The sequence below is a fragment of the Callionymus lyra genome, chromosome 1, assembly GCF_982586985.1.
Source record: "Callionymus lyra chromosome 1, fCalLyr1.hap1.1, whole genome shotgun sequence".
NCBI classification, from domain to species: Eukaryota; Metazoa; Chordata; class Actinopteri; order Syngnathiformes; family Callionymidae; genus Callionymus; species Callionymus lyra.
Window position 1 is genome coordinate 42,371,913 of NC_141818.1, and position 18,420 is coordinate 42,390,332.

General features: G+C 39.1%; 1 protein-coding gene across 1 annotated transcript in view; it reads right to left on the reverse strand.

Annotated features, from left to right (window-relative positions):
- rbm20 (RNA binding motif protein 20) overlaps positions 1–18,420 on the reverse strand; it is a 42,061-nt gene that overhangs the window by 8,337 nt on the left and 15,304 nt on the right. Inside the window, exons 2-10 of the mRNA XM_087808324.1 lie at positions 10,874–11,858; positions 10,743–10,807; positions 9,828–9,937; positions 9,638–9,738; positions 2,817–2,963; positions 2,615–2,746; positions 1,647–1,726; positions 763–1,363; positions 622–696 (exon numbers count right to left, since the gene is read on the reverse strand). Coding sequence (XP_087664450.1) covers positions 622–696; positions 763–1,363; positions 1,647–1,726; positions 2,615–2,746; positions 2,817–2,963; positions 9,638–9,738; positions 9,828–9,937; positions 10,743–10,807; positions 10,874–11,858 — 2,296 coding nt within the window. The remainder of the gene's footprint in view (positions 1–621; positions 697–762; positions 1,364–1,646; positions 1,727–2,614; positions 2,747–2,816; positions 2,964–9,637; positions 9,739–9,827; positions 9,938–10,742; positions 10,808–10,873; positions 11,859–18,420) is intronic.

An 18,420-nucleotide genomic window follows, 5' to 3' on the forward strand; every position in this document is an offset into this window, starting at 1 on the left:
TACTGATCCTCACAAAGAAATACTACGCAGCCTCACATCGTTATACTAAAGAGCCTCGCTGAGTAATTTTACGCAGCCTTGGGGAGTTGTACTAAAAGCCTAACAAAGTAATACTCCAGCCTTGCGGAGTAATACTATGGATCCTCACAGAGTAGTACCCCCGTGCATCATAGAGAAATACCACAAAGCCTCATGGAGTAATACTAAGTAGCCTTGCAGAGTTATACCACAAGAAGTAATTCTACTGAGCCTCATGTCCTAGTACTACGAGTTCTTGTGTAATTCTACAAAGCTTTTGGATATTATACTATGAAGACTGCCAGAGAAATACTATAAAATTATATAATACACTGATTATTATTTTACTGTATAGTCTGAAACATTGTTTATAACTTTATTTTATCTTTAACAGATTTCTTATGTGAAATCAGACAAAAATGTCTTAAATTATCATTGAAACCACGAAAAAACACATAAAACATTGAACAACCGGAAATAAATTAAATTTGGATACAAGACATTTTTTAAAAAACATCTGAAAGACCCCAAGTCTCCTTCAGAAGTGACCTCTGGTGACCCCCACATTTAACTTTGACCCCTGAAAGATACATTTCAACTCACCACAACCTTCTGCTTCTCATCACTGGTCTCATGTGTCTTGTTGTTTTTCAGAGGCGAGGAGGATTTTTCTTTAGACTGTGAAGCAGAAGGAAAACATGAGTGAAGGAGACGTTACTCTGCTGTTACTCTAATGTTACTCACTGTGTTCCTCACGTTCTTCTCGGAGGGGCTGAACTTCCTGCCCGATCTTTTGCTTCGACCTCTGCCAGGCGAGCTCTTCTCTTCGGGCGACAGGTCGTCGGTGGTCTCCACCTGCCTGGACCTGCAGCCGTGGTGCTCGGATCCCTCCTTCCTCCTGGGCTTCGGCTCGTGTCTCTGGTACTGCCTGGACTTGTCCGACTTGTACATCTGTTCTTTCCCGGAGAACCCGTCGTCCAGTCTCCTGTAGTAGTCCTGCGGGCTTCCCCTCGGGTACCAGTCTCTGCCGCCTCGCATCCCTTCGTCCCGGTCATCCGCCGCCCTGGAGAAGTCGGAGTAACCTTTCCTGCGTCCGTTGGGCCGCTCGTCGTCCGGGCCGCTCCCGTTCCTCCAGGGTTCTCTGTCCTTCTCGTCGTCCCGCCTCATGTGCGAGGATCGTTCCCAGGAGCTCCTGCCCATGCCGTTGCTGCCGCGCTCTTGACCCCTGGGCGGCGCCCCCTGGGGGCTGTGCACGGAGCTGCAGGAGTTGAAGCTGGGGCTGTGGGAGTGCGGGCTGGAGGAGCGGCAGACCGGGCTCCGGGAACGAGCTCTCTCCGGGACGTAACTGTGGAGAGACCACGAGACATCACCACCTGTCGCCGGTTCACGGATCACACCTCAGGTCCTGCAGAAGAATAACTTAACACCCACTGATGGGAGTCTTTGCTGACCCTGCAGTGGTGGGGCTTCTTACCTGGGGTGCATGACGGACAGGCCACCTCTGTGGTTCGAGTGCAACTCAGCACATTTGAGACCACAAAGTGCTTTTAACCAGAGAGGGCAGCAAAACACTGCAGATCAGTCTGGTGTTAAGAAACTCTCGTGCTGATCTATCAAAGGATTCTTACTGCTCATGTTCTTGCATTTCCTCTCTGTCCCACTGGGAGGCAATGTCCTGGATAATGGTCTGAACGTCCTTTCCAGGTTTCTAGGGATAGAAAAACGAGTTTATCAAAACATAGAGTTCACGCATTTATATTATTTATAAATGGAAGTAAATGAGTGTCATCAGAATATTGAATGGTTGATCTTTACATTTAAAATGTTGAATAGTTGTTTTTTAAGCATTGAATTCTGTTATTGAATTCAATCGTTTTTATATTGAAAGGATAAATTAGTTTGTCTTTGAATAATGTTATTGAAAAATGTAATATTTTCAATTATATTAATATTATTTTTAAAGTTGAATCAAGTACTGTAGCTCGGTGCTCTGTTGGTATTGTCTCTTGACACTGAATTTAGGTAATTTATTTTTCTATTATCAGAATAAGAATATCAAACTCTATGTGTAAAAAAAAATCATTGATTTTGAAAATATTCTATATGTCTTTAATTCAATTATTCAACAAAAAAATAATTCAACCTTTTGACAGTTTTGAATAAGATGATTCAATAACACATGTATATATATATATGTATATATATACAGTATATATAAATATATATCAATTATTCAAAATCTATATATTAAATGGTTTATTTTAATAGAAAAAAACCCAATACACACATTATACTAATCTTCTTTCTAATCATTTGAAAAAAAAAAAAAGCTCTTAATTCAATACATTAACTCAGGGTTTTTAAATGTATTATAAACATGTTGGTATAATAGAGTCAGCAGACAAAACCAACAGAGCACAGATTGTGGGACTGAGCGTTCAATAAAAATAAACATTCGATATATAGATATTGTCAAATTGACTTATTCAAAAAATAATGAACTGCTTAAACATTTCAATATAAAAACATTTAAAATGTTCAATTCCCTCAATATCCTGATGACACTGATCTATTCTCCCATGTTGGTCCACCGTACCTTCAGCTGCAGCTCCTTGTACCTCTTAGACATGCGTATCAGTAGCTTCTGATTGTTGATCATGGCCGGGGTGAGCTGGTAGTACTGGACCATGGCCTGAGCCGCCTCCACATACGACAGCTCCAGAAACGCCTGTGTCGGAGAAACATGTTTGTTAATGGTTCATTTGAGTCATTTAAAAAAACAAAAAAACAAGCTCTACCTGATGCGTGGATCGCATCAGGATGTATTTGGTGACTTTTCCAAAAGGAAGTCCGAGGTTGATGACGTCGTTCTCCGTGCAGCTTCCTTCAGGGAGGTTGCAGATGTGAACCACTCGTCCGACCGTCGCTTTCCTGGGTGGAAACGCCTGATGGATCCCAAACAAACAGAGATTAAACACACTTTACATCCCCCCGTCTGGTTCGAACAAATGTCGTGTTCAATTTAAAAATAGAAAAAGCTCCTCAGTTGAACCAGACGGTGTCATTAATGCAAAGTGTTTTATCAATTTGGACAGAAGTCAGAGGGGGGTGTGGGGGGGGGGGGGGGGTCTGTCTGCTGGACGTCAGCGCGACACCACCACACATACCACTTCCTCACTATTAATAGCAGCCTGGCAGGCGTCCTCTGGTCATCATGAAAGTTTCTTTTTCGGATTTGCAGACTTGTAAACCAGCCACCCACGCATCCTTCATCACACCTTTTCATTTCCTTAGCAGTTGATGCCAACTGAGGATGATCCTTGAAACCTTTTTTATATGGACCTGGAGATGCTCTGAGTAACTGGTGGACGATGACCAGCACAAGATAAATAGTCACACTCACAGGTTGACAGGTCAGTTGTAAACAAATGGTGCTTAAGTTTATAAACTGTGCTATAATGATGTCATTAGACAACACTGGTCACTAAGTGCGCAAAAAAATATCAAAATAATGACATATTGCGATGTTTTTTTACATGATACAACATCAATATTCAACAGCACTGTATCAATGTTTTAAAGGATCATTTTTTTTGAATTATCTATATCTTTTTCTATTTTATTTTGGCTTTCAAATCATATTTTATTTTTAATCATAGTTGTTTATGGTTTACTTTTCAATGAGGAATGTTTAAAATAAAATAATACAATTTATATTTACAATGAACACGCAAATAGTCAGAGCGTTCATTTATTTTGTGCTGAAATTCATCTTGTGGCCTCTAGATGGCAGCAGTCATTACGTCCTCCGCAGCTGAATATAATTCTGAAAGATCCCGGCTATGACTGAGGACAAGAGGATACTTTGATGACTGAGGATTAGAGGATACAGTGAGTCCAGCAGCTTTTAAAGCTGATGTTTGGACATATTTTGGTTTGAAAACAAATAAAGCAGTTACGACTTTGTCAAGAGTCATGTGGTCTGTAAATACTACAACACCAGAGTCAAGTACTGGACAATACTACACATATTTCCTTGTTACTACACTATCACAACACCAGAGTCAAGTTCTCGACAATACTACACATTTATCCTTGTTACTACACTATCACAACACCAGAGTCAAGTACTCGACAATACTACACTATCACAACCGAGAGTCAAGTACTGGACAATACTACACATATATCCTTGTTACTACACTATCACAACACCAGAGTCAAGTACTGGATAATACTAAACATTTATCCTTGTTTCTACACTATCACAACATTAGAGTCAAGTACTTCACAATACTACAAATATATCCTTGTTACTACACTATCACAATACCAGAGTGAAGTACTCCACAATACTACACATATATCCTTGTTACTACACTATCACAATACCAGAGTCAAGTACTCGACAATACTACACTATCACAACCGAGAGTCAAGTACTGGACAATACTACACATATATCCTTGTTACTACACTATCACAACACCAGAGTCAAGTACTCAACAATACTACACATATAAACGTGTTACTACACTATCACAACACCAGAGTCAAGTACTGGACAATACTACACATATATACTTGTTACTACACTATCACAACACCAGAGTCAAGTACTGGACAATACTACACATATATACTTGTTACTACACTATCACAACACCAGAATCAAGTACTGGACAATACTACACATATATACTTGTTACTACACTATCACTATATATCTTGTCGTTACACCCCTATCATGATACGTATAATATCAGATACTTGTGAATACACAGTCCTAATTGCAATATGCACTTGTCACATTATTTATACTTCAAATCAGCCTGTATTACTCCAAAAAAGGTGATAAATGGAGCAGAAGTAAACGAAGAATTAAGTTGGTCAAGTTAGCAGCACACGTATTCTTTGTGTTTTTACTCTATAAAATAAAGGTTGATATAAATTGATTCTAGGGCTGGGAAGGACACATTGTTTTTGCATTGTTCAAATGAGGGGGTAAATTTTAAAATTACATAACATAAAATGAGGATCGACTGTATTTGATATCCGTGTCATTACATCAAGTTTAATGAATAGACTCATATATAACAAATATTGCATATAAAGAGAGATATAAACAGCTCATTATTATTTATCAGAATCAGAACATGTTTATTGCCAGTTGCGTAAAAAATAAAGACGATTTTTTTTTCATGGGGTTGGGAATGTAAAATATACAATAAAATGATATAGACCGAAATAGATGTTAATTATTTTTAACATTCAACACTAAGTTGATAACTTGGGGGAAAGTGTTATTAGTGTAGGGATCTGTTGTCTGGTGGATCACTGCATTATTATGGGGGGACCAGGATCATTTTTCTTTCATCCATCCCTCATTCACAGTAGAAAACACAGAGGAAACGTGTTCAAACTGAAATTCATTTGGATTGTGACTCAATGAGGTGCATCGGGACACAGAGTTGAAAGTTATTGAATGAACTGTGTCATCATTACCACCAACCACTTTTTTAAAACTATTTTCTGACTCATACACTTGACGGGAAGTTCCTTGTGTGCCGCAGACAATAACCCCAGTTTGCCTCGGACTCAACAGGCAGACGCTTCATGAATCAGGAACTACCTTCTACTACCGTCCTTAAATCCCAACACTAACAGGAAGTTCCAGGCCAGTAGCTGAAAAGCTGCTTCTAATCCACGTGAACCTGCCAAAGGCACAGATTTGATTAAACCCCAGTGAAACATCATATCTGGAAAACAAATCTCTGATATTTGTTGCAAAGTCTTAATGGTTTCTGGCAGGCGGAGTGAAATAAACAGCCACGGACACAGAAGTGATAATTCTATTAGCAGCATGAAGCCACTGGCACCACCAGAATACATGAAGGTCAATCCAGGTTGGGCCCAATAAACAGATTCAGAAATAGACTGTTTATGTTCTTGGAGTTTCAGGCAGGACGGGATTGTTTGGTCGAGGCGACCCTCGCTCACTGATGTTTGACCCGGACTTTAGTCGCCGAACGTTTAAACTCCGTCAGAAAACCTGAAATAAAAACACATCTTGCTAACAGTTCCTTCAAGATCTCATTCTACGTTTGATAAGAGCCTCGACAGTTTTGGATCTGACCTTCAGTGGAACAGAAGTTCAGAGAGTAACACGTTTCAAACAGGAAGCGACAAGACAGCGGGAAGAAGACGACATGACTGTCAGCTCAGTGAATCAAAGGCAAAGTGGCGCGAACGTCAGCGCGACATGTCGAGACACAAGAGGTGCCAAACGACTCCGGAGGCGTCTTGAGACGGAATGAAAGAGTTTGGATTGGTTGGCGAGTGGGTGTGAGTTAACCAAGACCCTTCTTCCTGCACTGCAGTGGTTACCAATGGAGGGAATAGTTTGATGAAAAATAAGAAGAAATGCTGAAGTGACCAAGAACCATAATCTTAATAGAATGTTATATCAGGATCTCTTTCAGGTATTTAAGGATAATTTTGCTAGAAATCCATTGTTTTCTCTCACAACAAACTTCTTCCAAGTGATAAAAAGTTGCTTTTTTATTGATTCAATGTTACAGTTTTCGATAACATTTACATTTAATCTGAAACAGTCAAGTTTTAACATGAAAGTCTGATTCTCTTCCCGCCCAAGAGGCATTTGTTAGCAGGCCGCACTCAAGTAGAAAATAAACGTCTATGAAATTGATTAAAACTGTCTGGAATGTGTTTAATTTAGAAAGAAAAGAATGCATGTCAAAAATCCTAAATCACTCGAAAATTTAAGTTGAGATATTGAGTAAAACACAAAAACCCGATATTAGATAAACTTGTTGCAGAGAAACCAGGCCAGGAATCTATGGCTTTTTCTTTGTGTTAATTTGTTGACTTGTCCGACTTTTGAGATAGAAATTTTGAGCACCTGAGAATATGTTTTGCACATAGGTAACCGTTTGCATGTAAATTTTACTCCAGCAAATAATAGAGTGTTTTGAGCAAAGAAAAATCTCTTTTACGTTCAATGAATCTCACTTTGCGCACGCTTTGCGACTGCAGTACAAGTGCTCGACTTCATCTTTTCTTTCTTTACCATCAACTTCTACACAGAGCTGCATTCGTGCCAATGAACCAACCGATCACAGAGACCGGAGAAAGCTCTGGTGTTGTAGTATTTACAGACCACATGACTCTTGACGAAGTTGTAACTGCTTTCATTTGTTTTCTAACCAAAATATGTCCAAACATCATCTTTAAAAGCTGCTGGACTCACTGTATCCTCTCGTCCTCAGTCATGGCTGAGATCTCGTGGGATTTCATTGTTCTTTTAGCTGTGGACAATATATTTACTGCTCACTGGTCATTGCAACACAAAAATGAAGAAACGCTGTGAATGTTTGCATGTTAATTGTAACAAATAAAAAAATTGAATAATTTTATTTTACACACATTATATTGAAATGTAAACCTAAAAGTTGATAAAATAAAATTAATTTTAAGTAAAAATAATCCATACAAAACTGTTCAATACGGTATTGTTGCAAAAAGACATTGCGATATTTTCTTACACTCACTATTAACTTGTGATTTATGTGATTTTTCCCTCGTGTGCATCTTAGCTTGACTTTTATTGAGACATTTTAAATTTATTTTTTATTTATTTTACAACTCCTCCTCTTCTATGATGGTATAAAATTGTTTTATACACCATCAAACACGTCATTCAATCTACATTCGAGGAGGTATTGAGCAGGAAAACCCCGGCCGAGATGACGGTGACCTTGTGCCATATGTGGAGTTGACGAAAGCCTCGTGCACAAGTCGACACGCTGGACCAGTATCAGGTGGTTTAAGGGAGGAGGAAAATATGTCACGCCACACTTTCTTGTTGTCACTGACGCGCCTGCACACGAACACTGGCTGGGATTCCTCCTGAGGACATGTGTGTTTATTTGTACAAAGCAGGATCCATGTTGGAGGATCTTGGTCCCTCTGAACGTTCCTACACAGACACACTCAAGACTTCGCGGATCATTTTACCGGCCTCTAACCAGTCTGTAATTCAAGACTGCTGTAGTCGGGGCGTCCGTAACGCCGGCCTCTATGTCGCTGCTCCATATGGAATTCAGCAATAATCTGGTGTTTATTTATCTCAAACTACTGTTTGACTTGAGGAACCAAATTAAAGTTTTCCTCTCCTTATATTTACATTCGTGACCTTTGACTGCAGCACATGGAGTTGTTATAAAAGGTACTATTACACATACATTCCACTTCACGATGTTTGTATATTATTGTATTTTATTTCTATTTCTGTTCTAGTTTCTGTCAGAAGAAACTTCAAGTTCCCCGAGGCGTCAACAGTCCAAGATAAAGTATATCGTCATATACAGTTGGTGAATGAAGCTGTTTCTGATTCTGGTTTTGCTAGAAATATGTGAAACCAAATATGTCTCGAGAGAAAAAACCATTACACGTGAGTGAGCGTGATCTTTGGACAGGAGACGGCATTAAAACAGTAACTCAAAAAGCAACACCTGTCGTGTTCGAACAAGCATGACCGCCGAGGAAACATCATGAATCCGAGGAACATTCTCTTCGTATGAATTTGGGTTATTTGTCACAAACTGAGCCAGAAGCTCTCGGCAGGGGTCGAGGCTGGACGGAGGCTGTTGAAAGCTGGTGCAGCACAAGCTTTCCTTAGCTTGGCGGGGGCTAATTCCATTTCACCTCCCTCATCATTAACACTATGCTGCTTTCCCAGACGCTCGTCGTAGCTTGGGAGGTCCGTCAACAGCTGCTGTTTTTCAAAACTCCAGTCAGCAACTAACAAATTTGGTCAGGTATTCCAACTGAGGCGGCATTTTTTTCTACAGTCTATATGTAGTGTAGATGGAACCGCGATCATTGATCGTAACGACCGTTAACGTTACTGGAAAACATAACGTTCAATTTAAATCTTAAACATACGTTAAACTGCTTTTATTGTATGAAATTATATCAGTGCCATAAATGTATTGAATTAATTTAACATTTCAAAATGTTAAAACTTAATTGCTTATTTTCTTTAAGCAATAAAGTTACGTTTAAATGATTTTTGTTTGAACGATTGCTCGTGTTTTGCATAATTGGCTGAAAGTTGGATCAAGTAGTTGTTGCTCTTTTTGTTATATCTTGTGACTCTTATATCAACATTTTATATTGAATTTAAATGACTACAAATAAAAAAAATAAAAAATTGAATATATATTTTTAATTATTGGAATTAGAGTGTCAAACTCTATGTGTGGAACAATGCATTCATTTTTTTAATATTAAAAAGAAAATCAACATTTCAATACAGAAATGGTTGAATTCAATTATTACAAGAATAATAAACGAATGCAATAAAAAAAAAACTACCAAAATTTGTAAATGTTAAGTTCAACCATTCAATATTCTGATGTCATTGATCTACTTCCATATATCAGAGGATAAAATATAAACGAAGACAAAGGTTCTCAGACTCATGATGATACATTTGTAATAAACCACTAATCTTCGATATAAATGCGTCCATGTGTTGAGCTTCACGATCAGACATACATCCTAAATGCATAAGTCAAATCAACATTGGCCTGACCTTTGACTCGGGCTGGTGTGCAGTAAATCCTGTGTTCGACAGTGGATATGTGTTCATGGCTGCAGCTGGCAAGTACGCGGCGCTGGCTCCTGAGGACGCATCTGTGAAGACATTTCTGACATTTTCACAGATGTCCAGAAGAATCCATGCATCTGTCTGTTCTGTTAGAGGGTTCCATCGAACGTCCTACCTTGACCCGCCGCAGAGTAGACCATGGAGTTGGTTCCGGCCGTGCAGAGGCTGACATCAGAGGTCCGACCCACTGTGTAGTGAGCAGCTCCGGCCGATGCCACCCCCGAGCTGCAACAATCACAGAAGGCTGAGTTCAGCTGCCGGACATGCTTCGATATCTTGTGACGGATCAAATTCAACGAAGCATCAGCCGTAAATATAACACGTGAAAATAAAACAGGATATTCGTCTATTATGTGTTGTCTGGTACTGGTACTGCATTCAGCCATGAAGAAAAGTGTTGTTTGGACAAACACTTGTTGTTGAAATTATCTCCTCATTTCAGCCAAAAAACTTCTCTTTCCTAAGTTGTGATATGAACGATGTTGAAGTAGTAAAACTACTGTAGTATTATTTCAGAGCCTCGAGAAGTGATACAATGGAAGCCCACAGAGTAATACTACGGAGGCTGGTGGAGTAATACACTGGAAGCTTACAGAGTAAAACTACGTACGCTGGTGAATTAATACTATAGAATCTCACAGAGTAATACAACAGAGGCTGGCGGAGTAATGCTACGGAGTAATGCTACGGAGTAATGCTACGGAGCCTCGCTACGGAGATTCGCTTAGCAAGACTACAGGCCAACTTTTATTGATTCCAGTACGGTGCCTTGCGGAGTTATACTACGGAGTCTCCTGGATAAATACTACAAAGCCTAATGGAGAAATACTACAGAGCCTCACTGAGCAATACCACTGAGCCTCTTGGAGATATACTACAGAGCCTTGCAAATAAATATTACAGAGCCTTGCTGAGTAATATTACTGAGCCTAGTGGAGATATACTACGGACCCTCGCAAGTAATACTACAGAGCCTTGCTAGGCAATACTACGGAGCCTCGAGGGGTTATACCACAAAGCCTCGCCTCACCTTTCGCTTGAGTACAGTAGCCGGTTCTGAAGATGAAGCTTTCCCTTCACATGCTGGTCCCAATCCTGCAAACACAAATGTCAACGTTGACTTCCGGCTCTGCTGAGGTGAGATAGTTATTTTTGATTCACCTTGAGGTTGTAAACTTTTTTGTCACAGATGCTACATTGGTGGGGGAGTTGAGTGGGGATGACGGCGTGGTAGTCATTTATTTGCTGAGGCAGAAGCGTTCTGCTGCCGGGACACATGGCTTCTTCGACTCCCAGTATGGGCTGGTAGCCGCTAAAACCGGGTCTGCTGACGGAGCCGAAAGGAGGAACCCCACTCTTGGGATTAAACTTGGGGTCGGAGGTCGGTTCCTCTGGGTTATACAAATCAGATCTGGGCCGCAAAGGCTGTCCAGCTGCCGTCCACGCAGACGCTGCTTCGGGCACCATGTCCATCGCTCCGGAGTGAGCGGGTACTTTCCACTGCTCCGCTTGTCCAGCTGAGTTGTAAACATTCAAGTTCTGATCGCGGAACTGTGCTCCAGTAAAGTCCTGGCCATAGAAATCTTGTTTGAATCCAATATTGTTCGATTGTTTACTGCCGGAGAAGAGAGGCTCTTCTGCAGCAGGTGATTCATACTGGAGGCGTCGGTCTGTGTCGGACGGATACGTCAATCCGGGTTGTTGGGAAAAATCTGCTCCCTGTTGACTGGCTTGAGTTCCTCCACCATTGTGGTTCACTCTGACATTCCCTGGGTTTTGGTTAAATCCTCCAGATCCTAAGGCCCCTAATGCTGTGTTTGAAGAGGGGAAACCCAGAACCCCGGTCGGGAGGGCGCCGCGATGGTTTCCCAGCATCGTGGAAGTCCGGAGCTGGTTGAACAGCGGCTGAGACATGGCCACATTGGAGAGGACCTGGTTGAGGATGTTGGCGGCGGCTGCTGTGTTTCCACCGTGAGCCAGTTTGAGGCGATGGAGTGTAAGTTGTGCCTGGAGCTGAGCGAGCTGGAGGCTGGCAGGAGTCAGGAGTAGCTGCTGGTTCTGCTGTTGAGGCCCCAACGGAACGCCAGCAGACAGCTGGCCACCAACCAGGAGCCCCTTCTTATTGATATCGTCCAACGGCTGCCCGCTGAAGAAAAAAGGAAGTAAAGCCATAGTTAGTAACTATTTTGAAATTATACTTTGAAACACTGTGGAGTCTTTGACTAAAGTTTATATACTATACACTTGATCCTTGTTTATTGCACCAGTTTCTTTCTGAAAACCCACCCTGATGAAATAAACCTTCCTAGTATTGATCACTCATTTTTCACTTGCTTTATTCAACATTTGTTAGCAGTTGGAAACTCAACATTGCATATGAGATTCCATCCCTTTCAACATCCCTCCCAGTAACGTAATGCTTTGCCGCCCAGCCAACCGATCATAGCTAGTGATAACTTTTGACATAACAACATAGATGTACAATTTAAACACAATATTGTAAAGACCAATCTGCCGCCACAAATAGAGCAGTGTGTAGAAAGGCATCATGGGAGTTGAATGTTTTGCTGGCGGTAATAAGAGTCTCCCACTAAGTTCTGTGGTTGTGTTGATCTGCTCTTCAAATGAATCCCATGTTTGTAAGAGAGTCAACAAAGACACTTTGATGTACTTGACTGCAGTTTAATACAATATATTTAAAAGTTTAGTAACATGTACAAATAAAACCATCTGTAAGATCATAATATGGCAAGGGACCACTGAATATACTGTATATATTCATCGATCACAGTTTTACTTTGATTAGAGACAGAAATACGATAATGAAGTTACAAGTATTTACAATAAAGGTGGGGTAGACATTCTTCAGAACAATGTAAACAAGACAATTTTGACATCGATATTTCATCTTTTCGTTAGAGCGGTTAGTAAATCGCATAATTTAGTGATATGTGAATGGGATTTTAAAGCAGCACTACATAACATTCTGAACATATTTGGTTGATATTTTCTGAGTGATGTTTTTATGTGGCTCTTAAAAACTGAGAGTACGCCTTTTAATCTGGTGCATTTCTGGTAGTATTTACTGTACTTAAAGCGATTTTAAATGGTGCACTGACTGCACTCAAAAATCAGTCAAAATATTTTAGTACGACTTTGGTAAGTTACAACACATCAGTGCCTAAAGGGTCGTCTGAGCATTACAATGTTGAATAAAGTTGAATTCATCCGACTGTTTAGTTTCACTTACTGTGCCTTATAATCCAGTGAGCCTTGAGTATGAAAAAAGACACATTCTTTGATATAACCTGTTAAAGTCCGAAATGTTGAGAGACTTTTTTGAGACCACCAATAACAAAACACAGACACACTTTAAGTCTTTGACTTGTTTGGTAAACAAATGTACATGTTGCATGTGGCAATGGACGTTCAATGACATTGAAGTTACTCTGGTGGCAAGAAACAATCTTTTCAATTTTACGTATTACTGCTTTAAGGAAAGTCCATGGATAAAAAAACAACTTCTAACCTACTTTTATAGAAAGTCAAATCCCCATAACTCAGAAGGCTTCACAACAAAAGATGGAGAATACGTTTAACGCCTACTTGCACGATTACTTTTCGAGAAGTGAACTCTTTGTTCAGAACAGTTGTTGAGGCATAATTCAGAAATGGTCAGAGAAGATGTAATATATGTGAAGCAGCTGTTAGGAAATATAGCCATTAAGCCAGACATCATGAGAGTCCATTATTGAACATTAAGACGTCAGGTCCTCGTGGACGTAACAGAGCTGTGATGCGACACCGGGACACGTCCGCACAATGATCCCGTAGGTAAGCTTCAACTTTGTCGCAGATTTACGACCCGTCGGGCCGGAACACTATGTACATGCTTTAATTAAATTCATCGTGTCTGGATCGAGTATCAAGGGCTTCGCAGCGTAAGCGCTCTTTCCCAAAGGTTCTGCTCTGCTCGCGATCGGCTCCTGTAACCAAGACCCGCGGACCTGCCGGGGGTCCCGGTGCTGTAACCTCATTTGACTGGCCCGTCCTTTCAATTTCTGACGAATGCCCTCGCATGCCGTCTAAACTTAGTCTTACTCAACTATTCATCATATCAACTATGTCGAGCACCTGACAGGCGTGCTATCGCGCCACCGCTCACACTTGCTAACGACGAAAATCTTTCACCAATTAAACCGACTGAACCCGGCGGTTCTGTGCGGCGCTCCGGGCTCCACTGCTCCGGGTCTTCAGGGCAAAACCTTTGACATTTTTATTCCTGAGTTGGTTGCTGTGGCAGATGCGGCAGTTTGCGAATAACATGAATGCAATTAAATCTCGTGTCATATTATCACCGGCTTGTAAGTTGTTGCTGGCTCTCGCAGTGGTGACGGTGCCTTGCTAACAGAGTGTCACATCATTAACTTCTCACGTCGCCCACTTCTGAGGCTGCTCTTTCAGCTTTCTTGCCAAATATATATCAAGAAACCCTACAGGTTTTCTTTGACCAAAATAGGATAATTTTATGGCAAATACATAACTGAAATGATCCCGCGGTAACAAACCAAATACTAGTCCAAAAATCATAATCAAATTAAAAGTGTATGTTTACATGTAATATTTCTTCGAGGACAAATCCTGTTGATTTCTGTTCATGTTCTTAAAGATGCTAATGTTTTTCATAGTAAAACTGACGTCGACAGAAAGGAGTTTAAAGGAGGCTAAACATTGAGATAATAAAGCGAGTACTAAAATATCATTTTGCTATCATACTTATACTTTTCGGGGCAGTTTGGTAAATATACATCCTGTTTTAACTGCCGGAAAACTTTACCCACTTATATGATGGAGTCCATGATCTAAACAATCGAAAGGAGTTGCTTGAACTTTTTGTTTTAATGCAACCAACTTCAATGTCATTATAATTAATAAATACGTTTTGTATTTATGGTTTGCTTAACAGATTTTTGGTTTAAAGCTAAATATTTTCAAGTATATATTTTATAGTTCAAGTGAAACGTTCAATAATTTATTGAAGTGCGTTGCCTTTAACATCCAACATTATTTTGTAATTGTAAAAGTTAACAAAAACAATCAAACTATGTTAAACAAGTAGCTTAAATAAACCAAAACATGCTGAACTTGTTGCCTTCAATAGTCTGTTAAACTGCGCAAATCTTCTTCCATAAGAGATTTTGTCTAATATGGCTATGACCCATTATTTATGACTAGATTAATCAAAAATAGTGAGTTTTGTTCATGATTGTTCCATGTTTTAACTACTTCACCTAAGCCCTGATTTAACATAGAATAAGCAGAATAATGTTCATGTTGATACGGTGGCCTATAGAGCTGCCAGTGTTAAATCTAAGAAAAGACGTCAACAAATAAACTTACAATACAAGTCGAAGGATAGGAACGTAGATATAATAAGGTTTGTGCCTTCAAGGTACACAATATTGCAATTCGACTCACACTTCCTGTCACAGACAGTTTGATAAATACAAAATAATTCCGCCCGCGACTCAAACTGTTCAAAGACTTTGGTTACTAGCATGACATGGGTTCGACACCACTAACTTAAAGCAACATAATAAGCCAAATGTACAACAATTATCTCCATTTTGCATGTTTTTGATAAGTGAAGGATCTCATTTCTATTAAATAAAGAAACTTATGGTAAAATTCCAATTAAATCTTTGGGAAAGGTGATAAAAATAGTTTTTTAATGAGTTGTTCTTGCAGACTAATTTAGAGCTTTAATAATGTGTTGATGAGAATTCAATGAAATACACAAATACGTCTGAAAAAACATTGTAAAGACTGAGAAGTTGATTTGATTCGTCGCTGTCCGATCTCAGCTCGATCCATCTCGACTTCAGACAATTGTCGCACAACAGTGACCAGCAGCCGCCGCACAGATGGGTCGATATACACTTCCAGCGTCCAGGCTCATGACTCAAAGCTATAAATACAGAAGTCGCGCTCTCACATCGGTCTTGTGTATAGACTAATAAGGGCTCGGTAACACTTCGGACTTGTTGTACGGACACGCGTTCTATTGTGTGCCGACGTACGTAATATGCTGGGAAACTGCTTAAAGGTAAATGATACAAAACGGCCTGTACGCTTCTTTTGACTCCTCGTATTATATATATATATATATATATATATACATGTATACATACATACATTTTTTTCTTCAATTTACCACACTTTGGATCAAAGAACGTTCATTTATAAAGGGATTATTCACATGTAAAGCAACCATTTAGACAGTTATCTATCAGTAGCATCTAGATTACTAAACGTTATTAAAGTGTGAACATTTAACTAAGTACGATACAAAAAGAAAAAGAAATAAAAAATCTGTGCATCGTTATTTCATTAAAGAAAGGATAACAATCATATGTATTATATATTTGATTTAATTAAGTTTGTAGCCATGTAGATTGTCGGTGTGTAAATTCAAATATCCACCATGTATTAAATACTGTCAAATATTATGAATTTTGGATCTATCAGAAAATGCTGATTTACACGGAATAAACTAAATAAATTAATATGTAAGTAAGTAAGTCATTTTTATTTCAATAGCGCTTTTCCAGACCAGGGTCACAAAGCGCTTAAACAATCAAAACAATATTCAATAAAGTATATACTTTAAAGGTCAAGATAAAACTGATAACACAACATGTATATGAAACAGTATGAAAGAACAATAAGAGAGCAAAATTATATAGTAATAATAGCCAAAGTGAGGCTTCTATACTGTCAAAAATAAGAAAATAAATAATCGAATATTATTATTAGAAAACTTTTGATTTCAATTAAAGTTTGGGGTATTTTTGAAATAGTTATAGTTTGTTTAAATTAACATATAAAAGTCCATATAAAAAAATAATCCCACAATACACACTTTTGCTACATTTAAAATCTAAAACACACACATATTTGCTATTTTATTTGCAAATACAATGTATTAACATGTGAAACGGCTTAACATATGCATTTAGTCACATTTTATTCATCAAATATTCCAATAAATTAAGATATACCTCATTTTATTTCCAATAGCTGTACTGTTTGACAGTTATTGTACCTTGAGTGTTAACTTTCTTACAAAAAACTACAGGGCATTAGGTTTCAAGTATTGTTGTTACATTCACACGTACCGAGAAGTTCTTTCAAGCTATTTCAAACTAATGTGTGAAGTGAAACGAAGCACCATTTGTCCACATAAAAGAGCCTGCCAGTCCAAACACGGACCCCAAATGGTCCGTCAGTCCACCGAGCCTCATTGGAGGAAGAAACAAATTAGCGGGAGAATTCCACTCCGACCGCAGGAGAGTCTCACACTAAATATTCCACAACATCCAAACTCGGCACCTCCGTGGACTGTAAATCCTCCTCGGAAGCCGCAACACACTTTGTACAAAGTCGACAATTGCCGGCGAACCAACCTTCAGTGGGAACTCCCGGCTAAATCCCTGTCCCGTCCTGCCGGGCTTGACCTCTGCTCGGGAGCCGAGGCTGACGCGAGTCCTTCTAGAAACACCAGCAGATGAACACTGACCCGACATAACCGGCAGAGTCTCCTCACCGTACGTGACGCAGCGACCCTCTGTTATCAGTGGACAGGCAGAGGAGACGCGTGTGATGAAAAGTCACAAGTGGCTGTGTGTGTGTGTGTGTGAGAGTGTGTGTGTGTGTGTGTGTGTGAGTGTGAGTGGGGACGGGGCCACAGCGCCACAAAGGGAGTACGGCATTAACGGCCGAGGGAGGCCCTTAAGAGGATCAGATGGTGAATGTATATAGTAATTGTGACAAAGTGGATCATGGAAATGGAATTATAAATCATTAAATAACCAGAAAGTGTTTTTTTTTTTATTTAATTTCCATTCTCTTTTGGTTAAATTGATAGAACTAAAATCCCTAAAAACAAGAAGCTCTGGTAAACGGTATCCTCTCATCCTCAGTGATTTTCATTTATTTAAAAAGAATTAGAATTATTTAAACAATTTCAATCAATAAAGTTTTACCTTACCTTACCCTAAAAGAAGAACTATACATAATGGTGTATTTACTTTTTTCTCACACCCCTGATGAATATATATATATATATATATATATATATATATATATATATATATATATATATATATATATATATATATATAATACATTATCATTTAAATAAAGTTAAATACCTGGTAATAGATAAAATTATACAAAGCCTTTTTGCACCAAAGACAGTTACATTTACAAAGGATTCACGTATTACATTTATTTCAGGCCTGGGTAGTATATTTCTTCAGGGGCCACTTTACACTTTATATTGGGACTGTTGTGAGGGGCCGTCAAGCCAAAAAAGAGGAGCCAAAATATTATGAAATAACTAAGAAAATAAAAAACAAAAGTTTTAATTTTTTTTAATTTTTTTTAATATGATCTCAATATTTACTTATGTACATCAATTATTTTCTGGGACAACAAATGTCAAAGTCCTAAACAAAGAACGGGAGAAATCTATGTTTGAGCCACAAAATAAAATTGTAGCCAACAGTGTCAGAAACACTTTCTATATGTTCTACGCTGAACCTGACGAGGGCCACATTGTTTCTGTTTCATACTGTAGTTTTTATTGGTTGTTTTTCTGACAGAGAAAGAGACGCAGACCATTAATAAAACAAAAAAATATCTTC